This window comes from Centroberyx affinis, unplaced genomic scaffold, assembly GCF_046629955.1.
Source record: "Centroberyx affinis isolate AG114_WGS23_722 - 3 ecotype Tasmania unplaced genomic scaffold, CSIRO-AGI_Caff_v1 ptg000332l_1, whole genome shotgun sequence".
Classification (NCBI taxonomy): domain Eukaryota; kingdom Metazoa; phylum Chordata; class Actinopteri; order Beryciformes; family Berycidae; genus Centroberyx; species Centroberyx affinis.
Genome location: NW_027279007.1, coordinates 56,746 through 77,725, shown reverse-complemented (window position 1 = coordinate 77,725; position 20,980 = coordinate 56,746). Strand labels below are relative to the sequence as shown.

Sequence of the window (20,980 nt, the reverse complement as noted above, 5' to 3'; positions counted from 1 at the left end):
GTAAGTAAATACACAAACACTATCTGAAGGCATTTGGGAAACTGGGCCTAGTCTGACCTTAAAGTAACAATCAGTGACATTTTTATAGGAATAAATGTGTATTTTACTACTATCTATCACCAACTGATATAACGCAATAGTGACTCAAGATATAGCTAGTTCAGGAAAGCTTTTAACTTTGCCTTTCTAAACAGCTGGTGTCTGGTAGGACTTTCCTGGGAAAAATCCTCTGGCACACAGGAAGTGATGCGCTTATGTTTCCGGTTTGTTTGGAATAAATAGAAGAGGAACTGGGAAGTTAGCATGAGCAGTGATAGCCACCATGGCTGAACAGAGAAAAAAAAAAAGAGCGCCACCTACAGAAACTCAAACTTAATCAACAGAAAATCCAAGCTCCACCCACACTGTTTGATTGACAGGTGATCTGTGGGAAGTGCAGTGCAGAAACACCACAGCAATGAGCGCTGAGCACCAAAGATGGAGACAATATTATGAACTGATTAAGATTAATTTAGAGATATGTTGTTCAATGTCAATTATAAAGGCAATGGATGAGAGGTGTGCATATTTCAAAATATTCAGTAATTATGAACCGTGCCTACTGTGAGGAATTCCGATGCAAATTGAATTGAGGTAAAGGACACGCTGGATGTCACGGAGATTGAAATCGCCTTCTCAGTAAAAGCAGAGACTAATTTTCCACTTTGCATATTTTTCATGAAAAATTCCATACATTCCCTTGTGTGACATTCACTCTCATCCCCAAAGTTGAGCCACAGAGTGGTTATTGTCCTTTTATGGTCAACCTGTGTGATTACTCTGACAAGGAGATTCAAGGAGGTAGACAAAGTTAATAATAGCCCACAGAATGCTTAGCATCAGATCCTAATGAAAGGTTGTACTTGGGATTAGATTCATCATGTTCTTTACTAGCAATATTTAAATGAAAAATCCACCCTAAAACACTTTAACTGTCACGGAATACAGGGGAACCCAAGAACAGACACTCAGACTGGAGTTTTTAGATTTCAAGCAGTGTATTAGTCAGACAGGTTCAGGGTAAGGGTGAAGTTGGGTCGGGTGTGTATAGGAGCAGTGGCTGGCGTGGGCCGGGCAGAGGCAGAGTGTGCAGCGGCGTCTTTAGGCCGGGGTTCCAGGTGAGGAAGCACAGGTGAGGAGCTGGCTGGACGCAGTCTGTGACAAGGAGACGGAGATAAGAACAGACGAGCAGGAAGCAACACAGTCTGGACTAGGACGAGAACAATCTACAAAATAAACTTGGATTAGGACGTATAGACGTTACAAATCCGGTCAACTAACCTTGTAGCGGCTAGAAACCAGCACACTAGAATCTACGATCTGACGAAGACTGCAGGCACAGCAGGGAATAAGTAGGCTGCTTAATTGGAGAAACGCCTCCCCACGTGCAGAATGCAGATCCGACCTACACACCCACCACACACAGACAGAGAGAGAGAGACAGAGACAGAGAGAGAGAGAGACAGAGAGAGCTGCCAGGCGGCTGCCATGACATTAAAGGAATAGTTCACCCAAAAATGAAAATTCTGTCATCATCTCCTCCCCCTCATGCCAGTTGAAACACAGGTGAAGTTTGTCCATATAACACACAGGGAGGCTGCAGCACAACTCCATAGCAGCCTTCTCCAAAACAACTGAAGTCAGTGGGGACCAGTTCTTCAGAGTTCCAAAAAGACCTACAGTATATTTACACCATCATTTAGTGCAAATCTTAACTACAGCTGATTGACTTGTGACAAATAATGTATATAGGTCTTTCTATTCACAGTGTGATTGTTTGGCTGTTTTTGTTTTGGAGCTCTAAAGAACAGGTCCCCATTGACTTCAGTTGTTTTGGAGAAGGCTGCTACCAAGTTGTGCTGGCAGCCTCCCTGTGTGTTATATGGACTAACACGTTTCACCTGTGTTTCATTTGGCATGAGGGTGAGTAGATGATGACAGAATTTAAATTTTTGGGTGAACTATTCCTTTAACACTGTTGCTATTGGTGATGTACCTTGCATTTATGGGTCCCATTTTATTGTTTGGTGGTGTGCTTTTCTTATTTCTGTGGATAACTGGCCAAACATAGATGAGGTGACATCATGTTGAGATATTTCCAGCACAGCTACAATGCAGAACATTGTTCAGCTATCTAAAACATCAATGTAAACATCAGGTTTTGGTGTCAGTCACTCAGAATCAAACATCATCGTCTTTTTCTGTGTTCTGATAATTTATGTAAAATGTATATGGTGTAAATAACTTGTCGTTACCTTTTCACAGTTATCAAAGAACTGCACTATCATTAAAATGTTTTTGTTTTTTTCTGGACGTCACAAAATGCTAATAAGCTAGCAAACTTCTGTGATATGACCCGCTCTATTTCTATGGACAAAACAAAAAAAAATGTCATTTTCTGTGGTTGTTTTTTTCTGTATTCTGATAATTTATTTGAAATGTATACGGTGTAAATAATGTGTCGTTACATTTTCGCAGTTATCAAGAACTCCATTATCATTCAAATGTTATTTTCTGGAAGTCACAAAATGCTAACAAGCTAGCAAACGTCCGTGCAAACTTCCGTTCAAGAGAGGAGTCGTGTTAGCATTTTGAGACTTAAAGAAAAAACATTTTAATGATAATGCTTTAATGCTTTATTTGTTGTTTTGCTCATAGAAATTGAATAGGGTTTCACACTTGTATGGCGATGACGCTGCAAAAAGGCCACGCCTGCAAAGTGCGGTGCAAGTGTGAAACCCTATTCAATTTCTATGGGCAAAACAATAAATCGCCATTTTCTGTGGTTGCTTTGTCTGTGTTCTAATAATTTATGTGAAATGTATATGGTGTAAATAATTTGTTGTTACCTTTTCATGGCTGTCAAACAACAGCAAGATCATAAAATGTTTTTTTCTTGAAGTGAACACGACTCCTCTCTTGAACGGAAGTTTGCTAGCTTGTTAGCATTTTGTGACTTCCAGAAAATAACATTTTAATGATAATGCATTTCTTTGATAACCGTGAAAAGGTAACAACAAATTATTTACACCATATAGATTTCAAACAAATTATCAGAATACAGAAAAAAACAACCACAGAAAATCACGATTTAAGATTCAATAATTTATTGCCATATCAACCTTACAGTTGATTGGAATTTGTTTCGGTGCGCTCAACAACAGCAAAACATATAATCACACAGTACACACAAGAAGTGTCCACAGAAAAACACACTGCCACAATTACAAAACTTTAGTAAATACAGTTAGTGCAACTATATGGCCCATGCCCTTAAAGTGACAAATTAAAGTGCATGTGCTTGTTTATACAGCCAGTGAAACATTTAGGATGCGGATTGCTACATGGTAAGTGCTATTATGGAAGCGAGATGTTCTGGTCTTAATACTGCGGGGTCTTTTACCCGAAGGGAGATGATTGAATAGAGGGTTTGCGTTTGGGTTTGTGAGGAGTCCTTTAAGATTTTAAAACCTTTCCGCTGAATGCGGATGTGGTATAGTTCAGAGATGGTGGGGAGTTCACAGCCAATTATTTTTTAAGCTGTGCGCACGACTCTGTCCAGCAGTTTTTGCTCATGGGCTGCAGAATTGCCAAACCATACAGTTATTGAGAAAGTGAGCACACTTTCTATTACCGCTCTGTAGAACTGTAACATTGCAACCCTTCACACTCCTTTCCTTAGCTGTCTTAGAAAGAATAGTCTTTGGTGAGCTTTCTTCTGGATGTTGGTGGAGTTGTCTTCCCATTTCAGGGAGGAGGAGGTTGTAGTCCCAAGGAATTTGAAATGATCCACTCTCTCTACCACCTGGTTGTTGATGACCAGCGGTAGTAGCTCTCCCTGATTTTTACGAAAGTCCACCACAAGTTCTTTAGTTTTGTTGATGTTCAGTTCCAGATTGTTATTGCTACACCAGTCGACTAGAGAGGAGACCTCATACCTATAAGCTGTCTCATCATTACAGAAAATCAGTCCCACCAGTGTTGTATCATCAGCAAACTTAGTCATCTTTACAGTGTCAGAGTGTGAGATACAGTCATTGGTGTATAATGAGTAGAGCAGAGGTGAGGGGACACACCACCTGTGCTAAGGGTCAATGAGTTTGAAAATCTATTGTTGAATTTGACAACCTGTGTTCTGCCCAGTAAGAAGTCCAAGACCCAGAGACATAGAGACTGATGAAAACCTAGCTGCAAAAGTTTCTTATATAGCCTTGTAGGTATGATTGTATTAAAAGCTGAGCTATAGTCGATGAACAGTACTCGAGTGTAGGTGGCAGGTGCCTCTAGATGCTGCAAGATGGAGTGAAGACAGAGAGATACAGCATCATCCACCGACCTATTGGCCCTGTACGCAAACTGGTTTGGATCCAGCACAGCACTGGACAGATGTTTACATACTATATGCTCAAACAAAAAATCACGTTTTTTGTTTTGTCCATAGAAATAGAGCGGGTCATGTAACTTGTACCGCAATTTGTGGGCGTGGCCCACATGAAACATCACGCCATTCTTATCTATTGCCATTCTTATCTACAGCATGCCCCTTCTCTGGTGGTTGTTGAACGGCATTCTAGGAAATCACTAACTGAAGCAGAAGTAGACGAGGCAGGTTGAGGGAAAGTGAATTTACAAAAAAGAAAATGACCACACTTCATCACAAAATAACTCCTGGAATGCATTGAACAGCACAGATTGATGATATATAACAGTTTAAGAGGATCTCGGGGGAGTGTTGCTTTAAGCCGGGATACTCAGAATACATAAAATACTTTATTGTGAGCTATTGCTAGATGCCTTTTATTACCTGAAACTATGGTCACAGTGGTGAATAAAGAACAGTCTTCAAAACTATTGATAATCTGATCAACAAACAGCTCTCCTTTTTTTATCCATATACTCTTGTACATTTGGGATATTACCATATATTTCATTACTGAGATTTCATCAAATTAGATGAAATTGGAATCACTGGTCTCTTCTATCGTACCCCTTTTTTTCAACGTCACGAAGTCATTTGCAAGACAGTGGGGCATTGTGGTCAGACAGAAGTGTGTGACAAATGTCTCTCTCCATTTTCTCCCCTCGACATGTGTATGACTATTTTCTGATAAGGTCACCGTTGGGTCATCTAGTCACGGCGGCCTCATTCTCCCCACTCATAAGTTCTGTCTTTATCATTCTTCATCACTGAAGACATTGACAACCAGTCAGGAGTAATATCAGCAGCTTTTTTTGAGATCCTCTTCATCAGAACAGTATTGCCGTCCCACCAGGCAGAGACTGTCACAGCCATTGTTTAGGGAGATATTTATGCAAGTGGCTATTCATATGTGATGAAGAACGTGTCAGTTAGGACAAAGGCACTCAGCTGATATTCAGTGCCATTCATTGCCATGCCGAACACGTGGATTTTAAAACCAGCGACAATCAAATTGATCTGAAACTTGATCGAGATTGTTGTGTGTTTCGCCGCGGCGAGGATTAGCCCAGTGCGCACTGTGCACTCCACGCCCACTTACTCAATGTCAGCGCTTTGAAAAGAATAGCAGATAAATGCAATTAAAAGAGTATTCTTGAGCCTTCCTACTCGTGAATTATTAGTCTGTATTGTACGTGGCCGCGCCGAGCAAAGCCCGTCTCCCTACCCTTAAATTAACTTGATTTAAGTTCACGATAAGCATCTCTGTATCTGTTCAACAGCGATCTTATCATCCATCCGCTCCACTTCAAGATGGGTCAGTATATCATCTCTGCAACATCAAAGGCATTTGATGTCAGCTTCAATATCAAAATTTGACATTTTGCGGCTGTGTTTCCAGAATCATATCAAAATCACCAATAGAGGCACACATAGGTGTTTCGGTGTTTGTGGTCACCAGCATGAGAAACGTACCACCATTTTCTACAGTGCAAGAATCCGATGACAGAAGAGTATTTTTACTTCAGCCGTGAATATAGACTGATTGGTGCAGAGGAGCCATTTATCGCTCATTCTGTGGAATAGTGTCCATCCATCTGAATGGGAATTAGTTATCACAGGCCTACAGGGTGTCATTACAGAGTATTGTTTCAGAGAATGGCTTACCCAAAGCTGCTTTGTGTATGCTAGACTAGAAACATCAGAGGCAGACAGAGGAGACAGTGAGAAGGCTGGCTGAGAATGAGTCACAATTGGGGGGTTTCATCTATCATGTAAGCTAAATTATATCAGGACCCCATTTTTTATTCTTTCTTTCTTTCTTTATTTTTTTTTGCTGTGTATCTGTTCAAAGCCTAGGAAGACAGATTATTATAGGCACATAATAGGCAAATGATAAGCCCACCTCCTCTCTCCACACACACACGCGCACACACACACACACACACACACAGGCTACACAATTTTGTAGGCTGAATTTTATGACTTCTCATGAGCTTATTTCCTGCAATCCCAGTGACTCTCAAAGTGTGTATGAGAGTGGTTGATAACTCATATTGTATTCCCCAATTTTTAATTGTGTAAATTATGTTCCCCGAGTTTTTGGACTCTGCATTTAAGTAGGTACCATAACAATACATTCTTCTTCTTTTTCTTCTCGGATGACATGCGAGAAATGTCATTATTATTATTATTATTATTATTATTATTATTATTAGTTTTGTTGTTGTTGTTATCACTATTATTATTATTGTTAGCTGGATCAGCTGATCAGATGACGACCAGAGCAGGAAGTTGTTCTGTTATTGCACATGCGCTGAAGATATTTGTTGCCTGTGCAGCCTCCAGCAGCTAGCTAGATGTAGCCTAGATATAAATTAGACAAAGAAACCTTGTGAACAGACTGAGTGAAAAAGAGTTTAAAATAACGGACGGTGAAAGGAGCGGCTGTGATACAGAGCTGTATGCGTTAGTCGATATATATGGAAGTATGAAATTGAAAGGTATGCCGCCATCACGTCTTTTTAAACTTTTTGTAAGCATTGGTTGCACACATTAGCTTTGGCTAGCTGCTAGTTAGCGTTGTTTTCCCACCAGCCAATGATAGCGAACCGAGATCGTTAACATTAGCTAGCTAGCATCTTATCATAGGATTAGAAAAGGCCCTTTGTTTTACACCGCGGTATACAGGGGATAAAAAGCAGCTTACTTAAATAACTTAAGCTAGCCTTGGTTTGTTTTCCAACGTAAGGGGAATTAATGTAACTTTGGTTGTTAATGCGTGGACAGTGATTGATAGCTAATGCGTTTTGTATTTAGTTAGCCAACATTAGCTGTAACGTTATTTACGGTCTGATGCTAGCGTCAAGTATCTCGCTAGATAACGTTAGCTATCGTTAAATGTAAATTGCACACATAATTGTCGGTTTCGGGGAATTATTGTACCCTGATATCTTCATCCTTGACTAACGCTAATGTTTTTAAAGAACAACCAGCTACGTTACATCGTCTAACGGCATTTATGTTGGAACAAGCTTGGTGTTAGCACATTAGCTAGCTGACGTTAGCTAACGTTAGTTAACGCGGAGTTGTGAACTGAATTTATTTATTCAATCAGGTCCGCTTACAAATTGTTTAACTAGACTGGCCAACTATACACTGACAAGCTCAATCTGGATATGTCACGTCCATTTAACTTTATGTAACATAGCGAGTTAGCTTCCCAGCCCTTGTTCCCAGCTGTTCAGATAACATTAACATAGGTAAGGCAGAGAGCGACTTCAGTTGCTAGCTAGCCAAACAACTGAAAGTTGTACCTGGATCTTAATGTTAAGTTAGCTAGCTAATTTGACTGGCTATTTTATGGGTAGAGCAGTCAGTTACAGGCTAAATCATACGACTAAGTCAGTTAATAACATTTACTAACTAACTTAGCACGGTAGTTAAATCATGCAGTGCCAGTATGGGCTTGCTAATTGTTAACTGTTAGCGTTAGTTTGGCGTTTAAGTAACGTGGCGTTTCAGCCGGGATTAGTAGCTAAGCCTAATTATTTAAGTGGTATCAAATATTGACACCTTGATAAACCAAGTTAGTTGGTAGATGAGACGGTCCTAGTTTGTTGGAACAATCGCTAGTTGTTCCTAAGCCTTAGTGCCTCAGTAGTCACTAACGTTAATTACTTGTAGACAGATTTATTGGGCCTGTTTCCTAGGCCTAATGTCTGTGTATTTCTTCCTTCCAGAGTGGGACCTGAAGATTGGGCCATGAAGGATCCAGTGATAACTTAATAAACCTCATCTTTGTACATTTCTACCACTCAAGAGGTGAATATGTGGGTATGAATGCCCCCAGCTGATGTTCCATTATTACTGTAAATATGTAAACAAGGGTGTGGGTTTTATATTTGTCCACTATAGCTAAAGGTGGACCAAGAGTCCCACTGACATTATGGCCATAATGACAGTTGCCACAAACACAATTATTTAATCAAATCATTTCAGATCACTTTTTTACAACACTGATTTTTTTGTAGATGTATTTTGTTGACAGTCCAATCCCTCTTGTATCAAGGCCTTTTAAATGGGCTGAAGATGTAACCTGGAAGTTTGTAGAGCAATACAATGCAAGAAGTTTGTAGAGCAATACAGACACATTTGAAAAGACCCTAAGGGTCTTTTCAAATGTGTCTGTATTGCAAGTTGATAAAGTTAGTTCAAGGGCCTTGAACTAACTTTATCAACTTGCATGTTTACTTTTATTGGTAGCAGTTTAGGCAAGCTAAAAAAGCTTTCTTTTGACAGGCGTAGGATAATCTTGGCCTGCATCTCAGATGCTGCCTTAATAGTACTAGTGTTTTTTCCACTATATTTCACCACTTTATGGTGGTATCTGTTCTTAGCTGGCAAATGTAGGCTTATGTGAGATTAGTCACTTAATTCATTAAGGGTGATTATACAATTATTTGATGTGTACAGTTACTGCACTGTATTTGTAGCTGTTTACAATTATATCATATCTTTTACTACTAGAAAGGCCAAGATGTCTCCTGATAGTTGTTATCAATTTTAGAAATGGAATATCTCATCTTTTAAAAGTGTGCACTGCTGTCCCTCCATGACTTTCCCCACTTTCTGTACAAAGCAGTTGAGTTAAGTTTTCAAAATCACAAAAGGAAATGAAAGTTATAATTATATGTACCCCACTTTTGTCAATTGATAGATATTATGGCGAGACCACACTGTATTCTGTATTCTATTTTCATTGATGTATGCATTTTGTGCTGTGTACTATTGTGTGAACTGCCCGTTTCTTGCAATTGAAACTGCTGATGAGCATCACCAATGGGCCAAAATTATGGCAAATAGTCTTCTAGAATTGATTTGAGTAAATGATAGGAGCAATCTATTTTATTGGGAATGAGGAGCAAGTAGCAAAAATAACTGCTACCCAATGCATATAACAGAAGTCTGTTTATGTGCATTGGGTAGAACACCCAGCTGCCCCCCAACCTACGCACACACACACACACAAAATAACCAATAGGACTTTCTAGTTTTAACTCCTTAAGCCCATGCCTTGCTCTTCACCAGTTTGAGTAAGGTCCGTTTGGCTTGGCTTTCTCTGGCCAGACAATTTAATCTGCTAATAACTGTTCATGTTGGAATTGGTCTGATGGCAGGGTTGGGTGAACTTTATGCTGTTTGATTGTGCCTAAATAATGTCCCTGATCTTCTCCTTGTGAAGGTTAGTGCTTTAAGGACGTCAGCGGTTCCTCTAAGCTGGTGATGTCACGGGTTCCCACCCCTCCTCCACCTGGGGAGATGTCAAGTGGACCTGTGGCAGAGAGCTGGTGTTACACACAGGTAGGGGCTTGTTCAAGCTACAGCCACACAGTAAAAAAAATCGAACTCACAACATTGACTTGTTGCCAATTTTCAAATGCTACTGGGCTAGAATTTATCCTGAGGTGTTTCAGATGGCCTCCTAAACAATTTGTCGTGCAAATGGCCTTGAAATCATTTTGCACATCTGGGAAAATCTTTGATTATATTAAAAAAGAGCAACTCCTAAGCACTGGCACCTCATCCTCTACCCGTACTCCCGCTCACATGTATCACAGTTGCAATGCTTAAGGAGAAATGCTTACCATATGATTTTGTTTTTCAATTATTTCTATTTCCCCATGCCGCTAATATGCAGGCGTAATTTGAATCACTCTGAAGCCACAGTGGACTTCATAAAACTGAATTCTTAAAATTCAGCCCCATAATTAGAACTATTGTGCTAATAGTATCTGGACAGTCCTGAGTTTTTATTTGCAACATTATTGATACAGTTTGAGGAAGTGACACTATTATGTTAGGACATATTCAGTTCCAGAGTAAACGGTATTATTGTTGCAACAGTATTTGAAAGAAGGGCTGGACAATTGTAATCTGCGTCTGATCCGTTGACATCTGTTAAGGCCAGTTTAGACCAAAGATTCGCGACGAGACGAAACCGTTTTAGAACGTTGCAGGGAAAAGTTGCAGCGGTGTAAACTGGCCCGGCTCAGCTCGACTCAAGCCGGCTGGCTGGTTTTAGAACGTAAGGTACGTCACCTGTTTCAACAGCCAATCAGCTCGTAGCGAAGTCAGCTGTAAGGCTAATCTTCCCACCCCTGTGTAATGGGATATATCATACAGAATAGTGTTATATATGTTTTTCTCTGTATCTATGGGCTGTAGCTCACCTGTCGCCAAGAAGCTTTATCATCAGCCGTTCCCCTGGTGAAACGCTGTCTCGATAGTTGGTGTTTTCTCTGCTTATTAGAGGTGACATCAACTCCTCTAAACGACGGAACTGCTCCGGGGATCGACGGGAGAAACTGACAAAAGAGGGGAGATCTCCTGTCTCAAGTTCACGGCATAAATTTGCATAAGCCCCCTGGGTATTCCGTTGAAGCACCCATGGACGGCTCCAAATTCTCGACACTCACGTTTTTTTACGCCGTTTCATCAACACTAGAACTGCAACTGTAGCAAGTAACTCACTATCACTATCCTCATTCATGTGTTAAGACGCTACAAATTATCCAGCTGCAAAAAAAGCCTGAAAAGCTGGCAGTAAGAACGGAAGTACAGAGAGTCGTTGCTATGGAAACGATACACTGTCTCGTCTAGTCGCATTGGTGTAAACTGGCAGGTTTCAGAACGTTGCAGACCTGGCGCATTGCAAGTAGTTGCAAGTTTCAACTCGTCTTGTCACGAATCTTTGGTTTAAACTGGCCTTTAGATCCATGAGTAAAGAATGTTGGGCCAACATGGCGATCCAGTAGCCCATGGCGACATGGTCTAGACCAGTTGGCCTAAGGTGATCTTATTACACTCGTTCTTCGGCTGTAGTCAACATTTGCCTCCATAAAACAAATACCATCAAGTTTAACTTGTGAAATGTTTGTGTAAAAATTTTTTGTTGTATACTTTTTTTTATTTTAATATATCTTGGAAAAATCATGTGCACTTTGGTTAGATGGTTCTTTGTGTTTCTTGTTCCATTTCTAAGGTCAAAGTTGTGAAGTTTTCCTATATGTGGACCATCAACAACTTTAGTTTTTGCAGAGAAGAGATGGGGGAGGTGTTGAAGAGCTCAACCTTCTCCTCTGGTCCTAATGACAAGATGAAATGGTTAGTACTCAGGCTAAGCTGCTCACTAGAATTCTTTCATTTATTACATCAATAATAGTTCACACACTTAGTCCCTCAAAGCAGGAGAGAATTTCACCCCAGAAGGCTTATCATTGCCTTGTGTTTTGACAGAAGTGATAAATGTAGTTATTGCTGTGTCTCCTGTAGTTTGTAACATAACAGATATGCTGTGTTTGTCTGTTTACTTGGCAGGTGTCTGCGAGTCAATCCAAAGGGACTTGATGATGAAAGCAAAGATTATCTGTCGTTGTATTTACTTCTTGTTAGTTGTCCAAAAAGTGAAGTCAGAGCAAAGTTCAAATTTTCCTTGTTGAACGCTAAAAGAGAGGAGACGAAAGCAATGGGTGAGTACAAGCCAGTAGCACATTATCAAATCCAGTTATACATTTGGCATTGCTTTTTACCATTGCTACTCTTTAATTTTGAAATTTGCAAACTTGCGAAAGGGAATATCAACACTTAGCATTATTTTTTCCTCATTACAGAAAGCCAAAGAGCATATCGATTTGTCCAAGGCAAAGACTGGGGCTTCAAAAAATTCATCAGGAGAGATTTCCTGCTTGATGAAGCCAATGGACTCTTGCCAGATGACAAGCTCACACTGTTCTGTGAGGTAATTTTTGATATACTTTGGATTTCCTTTTGTTTTCCTTTATAGCCAGTGGAAGTGAAGTGTCCTCCTTGATCAGTGCTGTAATTGTTTCAAATTGCAGATGACATTGCAAAAAGACTCTGTGTCTCTGTAAAGCGGTGGTTGTCAGTTGTTGTCTCTCCTAATATTTCAAATATTTTTGTGAGCCAGAACTGATTTTGTGGGCTGTTGTCTTTTTAGGGCTAGTAACCTTGTTGCCAACAATGGGCAATCTGGGTAGGGAAAGTAGTTTGGGTTTGGATAGGAGAATGAGTAAAGGCTGATTTATAGTATGATGTTGAAGTGTCTTTGCCGTAGGGAATGGGAGACAAGGACTTTGACAAAGCAGATTCTGACAATATATAAAAAATCATCCATCGGCATAAGTTTCCTCCGACCAGATTTCGGTGTTACACTTGTTCAAACTTAAAGGTTTAATGAGCATAAAGAAAGTGATTCACTTAACCACAATTCAGCACAGGACTAGTTTTTTTGTACAGAATCTGCTTTGTTTGCATTTATTTATGTGCTAGAGGGTGTGATTCTGCCGTACAGTGGCAGTGAATGGAGAGAAAAAAAAACAATTCTCCAATCCCATTTCACGGAGCACAGGAGCAACTGATAAAGAGGACCGACTATTTTCAGTCTTGTATCATGGCCAGAAAGCTACACAACCCAAGGTACTAACAAAGTTCACCATCACTTTAACGCTCGCCTCACCCTCAATAGCTGAGGTGCTCTTAAGCAATTAACTCCCTATTGCTCTATATGAGCTGCTCAGTGGCCAACAGAAGACAGGCTGTACTGGAGAGCTCACAGGTATGAATGTGCAACTGTATGTGAATATGAAGCACGGCTTGCTGAAGAAGAGTGTATGCTCAGCGAAACTTTTCTGGATAAATCAAGGTTGAAAGCCTAGTTTATTTAGCCTACCTTATTTTGCAAGGCAGAGGACTGTAGAAATATGCAATGCTCTATAAAGTCTTTAAATAATTAATTCTGTAGTGTTTATTTGTGGTATCTTTTGTGGCAAGTTCCTTGCATCTATTTTTTTCTTTATTTCCTTTTCTGTGTTGGTGCTCAGTTTTGGCACTTTTATTTTGTATACATACTGGATATGCATACTTGTTGGAAACTTTTTTTTGCATTAATACAAAAATGGAGCGTTCTGTGATTTGATCTAGGATGGGGAAACCCTTTTTTTAGTTCATATTTACATATGCATGACCATGACAGTCACAAAGATTTGTTTATATGCTTTATTTTCTTGACCAGCGCCATTAGACACACTTTCAAACTCATTGCACATGGTTAGTGAATAGCACGGCGTTGTGATTTGGTAGTTTTGGTGATATAGCGTGCTCTTCTCTGCGCAAACCTTCAGTGAATCTGGGCCAGAGTCTCTTAACTCTTTGTCATGGCCAATTTACACCTGTCTGTCGTGGACAAACAAGCCACACTGTTGGCATTTAACTACAAACATATTGTTGCCATTCGCTTCAAATGAAATCAAACTGAGGAAGAGAAATGTCTTCCCCCAGCTTACACCATTTACTATGTCACTAATTGCAGTTGTAAAACAAATAATTGAATTCAATGTGTCAAGAAGAATAAACATTTTCTAAAATGTCTCTTTAGAGGGACAAGTTAAATGAAGTGTCCAATGAATTTTGATGGAAATGCAATTAGCCAAATACTTGCCAGGACTAACTGCCAGTCTGCCTGACAACAGTTCTAGCAAGGTTTAACATTTTCAGGGAAATTGGCAATTTCATAAACAAATTAGATTCAAATTGAAGATGGAATGTCTCTTCTCATTAATTAGGCGTTTGAGCAAAGTTAATTAATTTGTGTTACAATTGGCTGTGTTTTCGCAATTAAGTGTCCCTCCCATTGTAGGTTCCTCAGTCTTGTGGTGGGTCTTAAAAATGCCATTTAAAAGGGTGAAATTTGCTCGACTGAATCAACTTCACAAATGACATTGTGTCCTCCCAGTGCAGTAAAACATGACACTAGGTCCTTGGATCTGGAGGCTGTTTACCCTCGACAACCATTAACTGTGACTGTCATGCTTCAGCACATGTTTTACTGTGTGTGTGTGTTTTCATGTCCAGGTGAGCGTTGTCCAGGACTCTGTGAACATTTCTGGCCAGTCCAACATGAACATGCTGAAGGTACCGGAATGTCAGCTGTCTGACGACCTGGGGAACCTGTGGGAGTGTTCACGCTTCACAGACTGCAGCCTTTACGTGGGAGGGCAGGAGTTCAAAGCCCACAAATCCATCCTGGCAGGTAAGACCTCTATCCTCTGCCTCCAGCATTTTAGCAAGCAGCAACCAGGAGACGAGCCCTAAGATGGCCTAGCGAGACGCCTCTACGGCTCTTCTTGATGGCCTCTCATAGAGAGCCATAAGCACCTTGATAGGCTACTGAGGGTCCGCTTTCCTGGCCTGATTTTCAGCGGCCTGGTTCTGCTGGGGGCTCTAATCCACCCCGCTAGCCCTGCTTGGCCCTGCTTAGCCCAGATCACTGCAGGATCATGGAGATTGAGAGACAGCTGCAATGGCTAGAGGGCTGTGGTCATAGGAAATGTTGATAAAGTGGCAGCTATTAGGATTTTGCACCTTTTTTTTTTGTTATAGTTCCGTACAGACGTTTTCTGCACTCGTTTGTTTTTCATAGAAAACAACGCAGTGTCCCATTAAAGGCCGTTTGTTTTATCTTGTCACCTGAAATGATTTTGGTTTGTCATGATAAATGCTGACAGTTAGTTTGTTATGCTAACATGCTTAATCTCGTACTTGTCATTGTAAAATGTATCAATTTTCAATGTATTTATTTCTTTGACAGCGAGGTCCCCAGTCTTTAATGCTATGTTTGAACATGAAATGGAAGAGAGTAAAAAGGTAAGAATAAATGTTTTTTTGAATGTTTCCTGTCAGAGGTCATGTTATTCTTTCTTCAGTAGTTTATTTTTAATTACTATGGCACCATCTACATTTCCTACAACTACAGTAGTTATTACTTATTGGCATATGCTTTATTGCATTATGATCTTGATGTGGCACCTTTTTTCAAGTATGTTTCATAGTTATTGACCAATTTTGTATGAATATTACAGAAACCTCTTGTCTTCTCTTGCAGAACCGCGTTGACATCAGTGACGTTGACCCAGATGTCTTCAAGGAAATGATGGGCTTCATCTACACAGGCAAGGCTCCAAACCTGGAGAAAATGGCAGACAATTTGCTGGCAGCTGCAGATAAAGTAAGTACTTAAGTAATAGGAAGTTTAAATTATAGTAAGAGTGATGAGCTACACCATAAATTCATTTCTACCTGATTGCTATTTTTTTCAACACAAGCAGCTCACAGGGCGTTGTTCATTAATGCTGAAGACTAATGTCAAAATGTGGAAAGATGGATAAGAGTAGACTGAATTTTTTTTGTGTAGCATTACTCCACCCACTATGATTCAAATTTAACTTTATGACTCACTAAAAAAAAAAAAAAAAAAATGCAAAGAATAATTTTTCTGGCCAAAATGAATAAGCATTTTTCATAGAAATCCAGCCCAAACCTTTTTAGTGTTATTTTGTGTATAGAATAATGTACTGTGTGAAACATTAAATACATAAAGCAGATTTAGAGTTTTAATTCAAAACTTGCTCACTTTTTTGTCAGAGCCATCGTTTTACTTTGATTTGATCGGTTCATGGTCAGAGAGAGTATGGTCGTCAGCAGGGACACAGGTTGAGAACAGGCAAAGACTGTAATAGGCATTCAGATGTTATCGTTTCAAAAAGTGTGGCGTGTTACCTGTGATGATTTATCTACCAAAGACAAATTTTGCCAACATTTGGCGCTTGGTGGGTGGTAATTTCTGACCCAGGCAATGTTTTCCCCTAATAGGCATAATCATTTATTTACAGTTGTAGTAACTGACTGCACCTGCAGCACTGATGCATATTCTGCATCGCGGAGTCAAAACCACCAGGTGTAACCATAGCTTTCTGTTTTGCACCCCCCCCTCCCTGTCCCCCTCCAGTACGCTCTGGAGCGTTTAAAGGTCATGTGTGAAGAGGCCTTGTGCAACAGCCTTTCGGTGGAGAACGTGGCCGACACCCTCATCCTAGCAGACTTGCACAGTGCCGAGCAGCTCAAAGCACAAGCCATAGATTTTATCAACAGGCAAGTATCGCAAAAAAAAAAAAAAAACTCCCCATGATAAATTCCTGCTGCCATTTCTGTTTACCAGCCCTGAATGCTTACCTTTTTATCTCCCCGCCATAGGTGCAGTGTCCTGAGACAGCTGGGCTGTAAAGATGGGAAGAACTGGAATAGCAAGTATGTAATTAGCTGATATATGTGACACAAGATTAATAACACACTCTTATCTCTTCCCCCAACCAGATGCATTAGAATTCATTGTTTTAGTGCAGGCAGACGGAGTGCTATTTGGCTGTTCTGTGTGAAGCTCCATATCTTTGTATCCATGTTATTAATAGACTCATACCTGGATAAACCCTGGAAATGGAATATTTCTTGAATTTTAAAGCCAAGGGAAGTGGTCCTGCCTGGGAAGGTTTTCTTCAAATTGATTTAGTGTGTTGTTGTTGTTGTTATAGGACACCTTGAAATGTTTACTTATCTCCAGCTCCATTGTTTTCAGCATGTCAAGGCACTCTAGTCATTAATTTCAACCTATAGAAAGTGCTAGCATCACCGATGGTCCTTTTGCAAGTTCCACAAAAGGCTCTTCAATCATGTCCACCTTATTTGCTTTGCCATTACTATCTCATTTATCTTGATTGATTTTTAATGTGCGCATTGTCATGACTGAGTTGTTAACATCCTTTTTTTTGTCTGTGCTTACAGTCATGCTACAGATATAATGGAGACTGCAGGCTGGAAGTCAATGATCCAATCCCACCCTCACTTGGTAGCCGAGGCCTTTCGCGCCCTGGCTTCAGCACAATGCCCACCCTTCGGTCTTCCCAGGAAGCGTCTAAAACAGTCCTGACTGCCCTACTGTGCCCTAGGACTTTACTGGAGGTGTGAAGCATGGGTTTACAAAGGAAGGACTAGGAAGGGTACCGCTCTATTTCCACCAACACCCAACCCACTTGAACAGAGAAGCGTGGAACTTTCTGGCCGGGGAGGTGGGAGGCTGGCACGTGGACGACTGACATCAATGGATTGGAAAAATTGGTTCAATCGGTGTTTGCTTGCCTTGCTGCCCCAACTGAATTCTCTTCAGCCAGGGTAGCAAGTCAAGTTGTCTGCTACTGTTTTTTTTTTTTCCTGTAATTTTCAAAATGGCCTTAATATATCTGCCATTGCTCTGGAGCTGCTCTAGAGTACTTTGTCTATTTTACTCTGTGCCTGCCTTGTCACAAAGACCAGGCCTCCTCCAGATTGCACTAGTTCCCATGAATATAGTCATTTTGATATGGAGTTCTATAGGAACGTAACAAGGGTTTAATTAAATGGGAAATATTATATATTTGTAATGTTTAGCCCATTTTGCGACTAGACATTAAAAAAGCGTGAACACTTTCAGTGCAAGGTCAGTTCTTTACACTTTTTAAAAGATGAGTATGCCCCATATTGATGGCACCATTTCTATGTAAATGACAGTTGAACCATCTTCAGAAGACCGGTGTACAAGAAAGTCTGTTCTATTGCATATTTGTGGAAAAAATAGTAATCTGCCATTATGAAGACCCTGTGTTAATTGCTATAATGTATGTAAGACAGAAAAGTTGCTATACTCTGGCCCTAACCTATTAAAACATTGGACGTATATGGAAGTATTTACCCAGTCTCCCATTTGATTGACATATTCCAGATCATAAGTCTGTGAACTGTTATAGATTAAATTTCGAGATTTTAGCTTTCCATAGTATTGCCAACTTGCAAATATTATATATTCTCAATATATTGTGGTTAACAAAAAGTGGAGAGACTAATGCATGGTCCTGTTATTGTTGAAAAGAAAGTGTCCAAGTACCAATTTTGTTTTGAACAATTTATTTTCTGCAATTATCTGAAAATATTTGTGCAGAATTAAATGAATTGAGTATGCGCAAAAATTTCTTCTAACATGCTTGGATTTGTGTAGGATGCTGAGCATCACTTCCATTGGCAATGTTATTCTGTGTTTGGATGGGGGGGGGGGGTCACATGTTGGTTCAGTTTGTCTCCTATGTAGTGTGGTATGACAGACGCTTCAGAGGATTTTGTAAATTAAGAGTAGCATCATTTTTACATGATATTACTCATTCAGTGTCATGTTGAGATGTTGAAATGTTCCTTTTTTTTGAAGAAGAAAAAAAGATGAAGTTGTCTGCAAGAATGCCTGCATTAACCCATTAAAACATTTTCCAGCAGTGTGGACTTGTCCAGATTCATCTTTATTTTAACTGCCGGTTGTTTAAAGTCAACCCAGGATTTCGGGGCACAGTTACCATTCATTCTCTAATTGGGATTCCTGTTTGCTTGCATTTTTACAGTTTCTTTTGTCTTTTGCTCATCACCTCCCTGTTTTTGGCATTGTCTGTTCAGTCAGAAAGCAAAAGCTGATTTCTAATCCAGTTGATCCTGGACAGTATGAAGGTGTCAATGAATTGATTTCACTCACTTAAAAATGGTGACTATCACCTTCTGCACCATACATCAGTTACTTTTTCATGTTCGTTGTGTGTGTGTGTGTGTGTGTGAGTGTATGTGCATGCCAAACTGAGGAGATGACCGAGATCTTCTCATCTGGCCTTTTTTTTTGTGTTTTTTTTTTTTTTCCATAACTAACCCAGAAAATAACACTCACGATAATGTAAAGGAAATGTGCTTATTTCTCATTAGGATAGAAAAACATCCAGTGTCCCACCTTTAAAGGGATCTTGACGGACAGCTTGTGAAGATGAGAAGCAGGACCTCAGACTGGGGGCGCGGGAGAAGGAAAAACTATTTGCGGCTACACATGAAAGGTATTCCCCCCCCCCCCCCCCCCCCATCTCGTCTTCTGTGTGAATGCCAGTCATGAATAAGCTGTAATTAAGAAGAACGCGAGGCGGCTCTTTCTGGCTGGAACAGAGACGTCTTCGTTAGCGGTGGGTGCACGCTGATCCTATTCCGCCCCTCTCAGCACAGATCCTAGGAAAGGCCCCCGATATCATCTCCGCTTTAGCACGCCTCTCCAACCTTTCATCTGCCTCCCCCCCCCCCTTCCCTCCGCTTGAAAGAGATGCCTGCAGTGGCATCACAGGGCTACTGATCTAGAATTTGTTCCTGTCGTTTCGGATCATAGGAAATGAGATCGTCAAAGGGGCAGCGGACAATGACACAGGGCCAGCACTCTCAGATTCTTGATAAATAGCCTGTGGGCTCACTGGCTGAATAAGAGGCTCTAGTTAAAGTTGCATTAGGCAAGATAAAGATACATCCATCTGAATTAAACAAGTGGGGTTGCAGTAGAAAAGAGCGTCCCATCCACACCAGGTGGTATGATTGCCCAAGTTAAATTCTGGTGTCAGGTTTGGACACTGGTGGGAAATCATCTCCACCCACAGAAAGTGACAAATCTATACTAAAGGCAAAAGTCCACCCTTGGATACTCTTACACTGTTGGATATCATCAATCTGTAACACACATTCCAGGTTATTTTGTGATCAAGGTTTGTAATTTACTTTCCCACAATGCCTTTGACAACCCAAAGAGATTGGCATGAAGTTGTTTTTTCGGTGGGTTATATGTATAATAAGATGTAAGATTTAGGGACAGTGCATATTAATGCCAGATTTAGCCACCAGGCTCACTTTCATCTGTTGTCCCCGACACAAAAACCTGATGTTTTACCATTGATGTTTAGATAGCTACTATCAAACTCAATTGTAGCTGTTCACATTGTCTGTTTGGCCAGTTATCCACAGGAATAAGTAAAATACACCACCAAACAACAAAATGGACCCAGAAATACAAGGTACATCATGACCAATAGCTGTTTTTTAACAGTTGAAGTGTTGAAGTTTTAGGGTGGATTTTTCCTTTAAGAAACTCCTTAATCATTTTTTATACATTTGGAAAGACATCTACACTGTTTATTGCCTATTTTGGTCTTGGTCTTGAATAGGATTCGATTTGCCCTGGACTCTGGAATGCAAGGTAACACCAATAGCTGTTTTTAACAGTGTTGAAGTGTTTTAGGGTGGGCTGGACTCACCAATGTTACATCTTTATTCTTTCTCATCCCTCTGGTATCCTTTGGTATAAAGCATCACAGACTGGATTGGTAAATATGAGCGAGCTGTGTGCAGTTTACTGACGTCAACTTTCAGGATTTCTGGGTGTTGAAGTCCAAAACGACAACATGCTTAGTTGCTTTGTGCAGCTTTAATAAGTTTTGGGCTTTCAGGATCATACAATCCAAGCCGTTGTTTCTGTTGTATGTTCAGGAAAATGTGCCATGAACACATTGACACATTTTCAGTCAGTATGTTTGGACCAGAGCTATTTCATGAGGAAATGATTTATGTGCTGCATCTCTTTAAAGATGATAAAGTAGTCTTAATAAGAGGCATGAATTCAGGAGTTGCATGAATTGTCCTTTTTAGAGATTTTAAAAGGGCCCAGAATGAAATGGCCAAGAAAATTCAGACAAAGTAATTGACAAATGAACAAATATTAATATCACTGTCATTATTAAA

The 20,980-nt window shown here is 40.2% G+C and overlaps 1 protein-coding gene across 1 annotated transcript; it reads left to right on the top strand.

The window, feature by feature from the left end:
* Nucleotides 1–6,803: 6,803 nt before the first annotated feature.
* Nucleotides 6,804–18,660, top strand: spopla (speckle type BTB/POZ protein like a). Its single transcript, XM_071515227.1, has 12 exons — nucleotides 6,804–6,960; nucleotides 8,200–8,281; nucleotides 9,702–9,820; nucleotides 11,502–11,623; nucleotides 11,837–11,988; nucleotides 12,130–12,257; nucleotides 14,390–14,567; nucleotides 15,126–15,181; nucleotides 15,420–15,542; nucleotides 16,323–16,465; nucleotides 16,568–16,621; nucleotides 17,153–18,660. The coding sequence occupies exons 3-12, from the start codon at nucleotides 9,743–9,745 to the stop codon at nucleotides 17,295–17,297; spliced, it is 1,179 nt and encodes a 392-aa protein (XP_071371328.1). The 5' UTR covers nucleotides 6,804–6,960; nucleotides 8,200–8,281; nucleotides 9,702–9,742; the 3' UTR covers nucleotides 17,298–18,660.
* Nucleotides 18,661–20,980: the final 2,320 nt, after the last annotated feature.

What these genes read in the sequence shown, in the direction of transcription:
- spopla (XM_071515227.1), top strand. Translation starts at nt 9,743, where the DNA reads ATGTCACGGGTTCCCACCCCTCCTCCACCTGGGGAGATGTCAAGTGGA. An exon ending in AGAGGAGACGAAAGCAATGG is followed by an intron (nt 11,989 to 12,129) that starts GTGAGTACAAGC and finishes TCCTCATTACAG; the next exon opens with AAAGCCAAAGAGCATATCGA. An exon ending in CCACAAATCCATCCTGGCAG is followed by an intron (nt 14,568 to 15,125) that starts GTAAGACCTCTA and finishes TTTCTTTGACAG; the next exon opens with CGAGGTCCCCAGTCTTTAAT.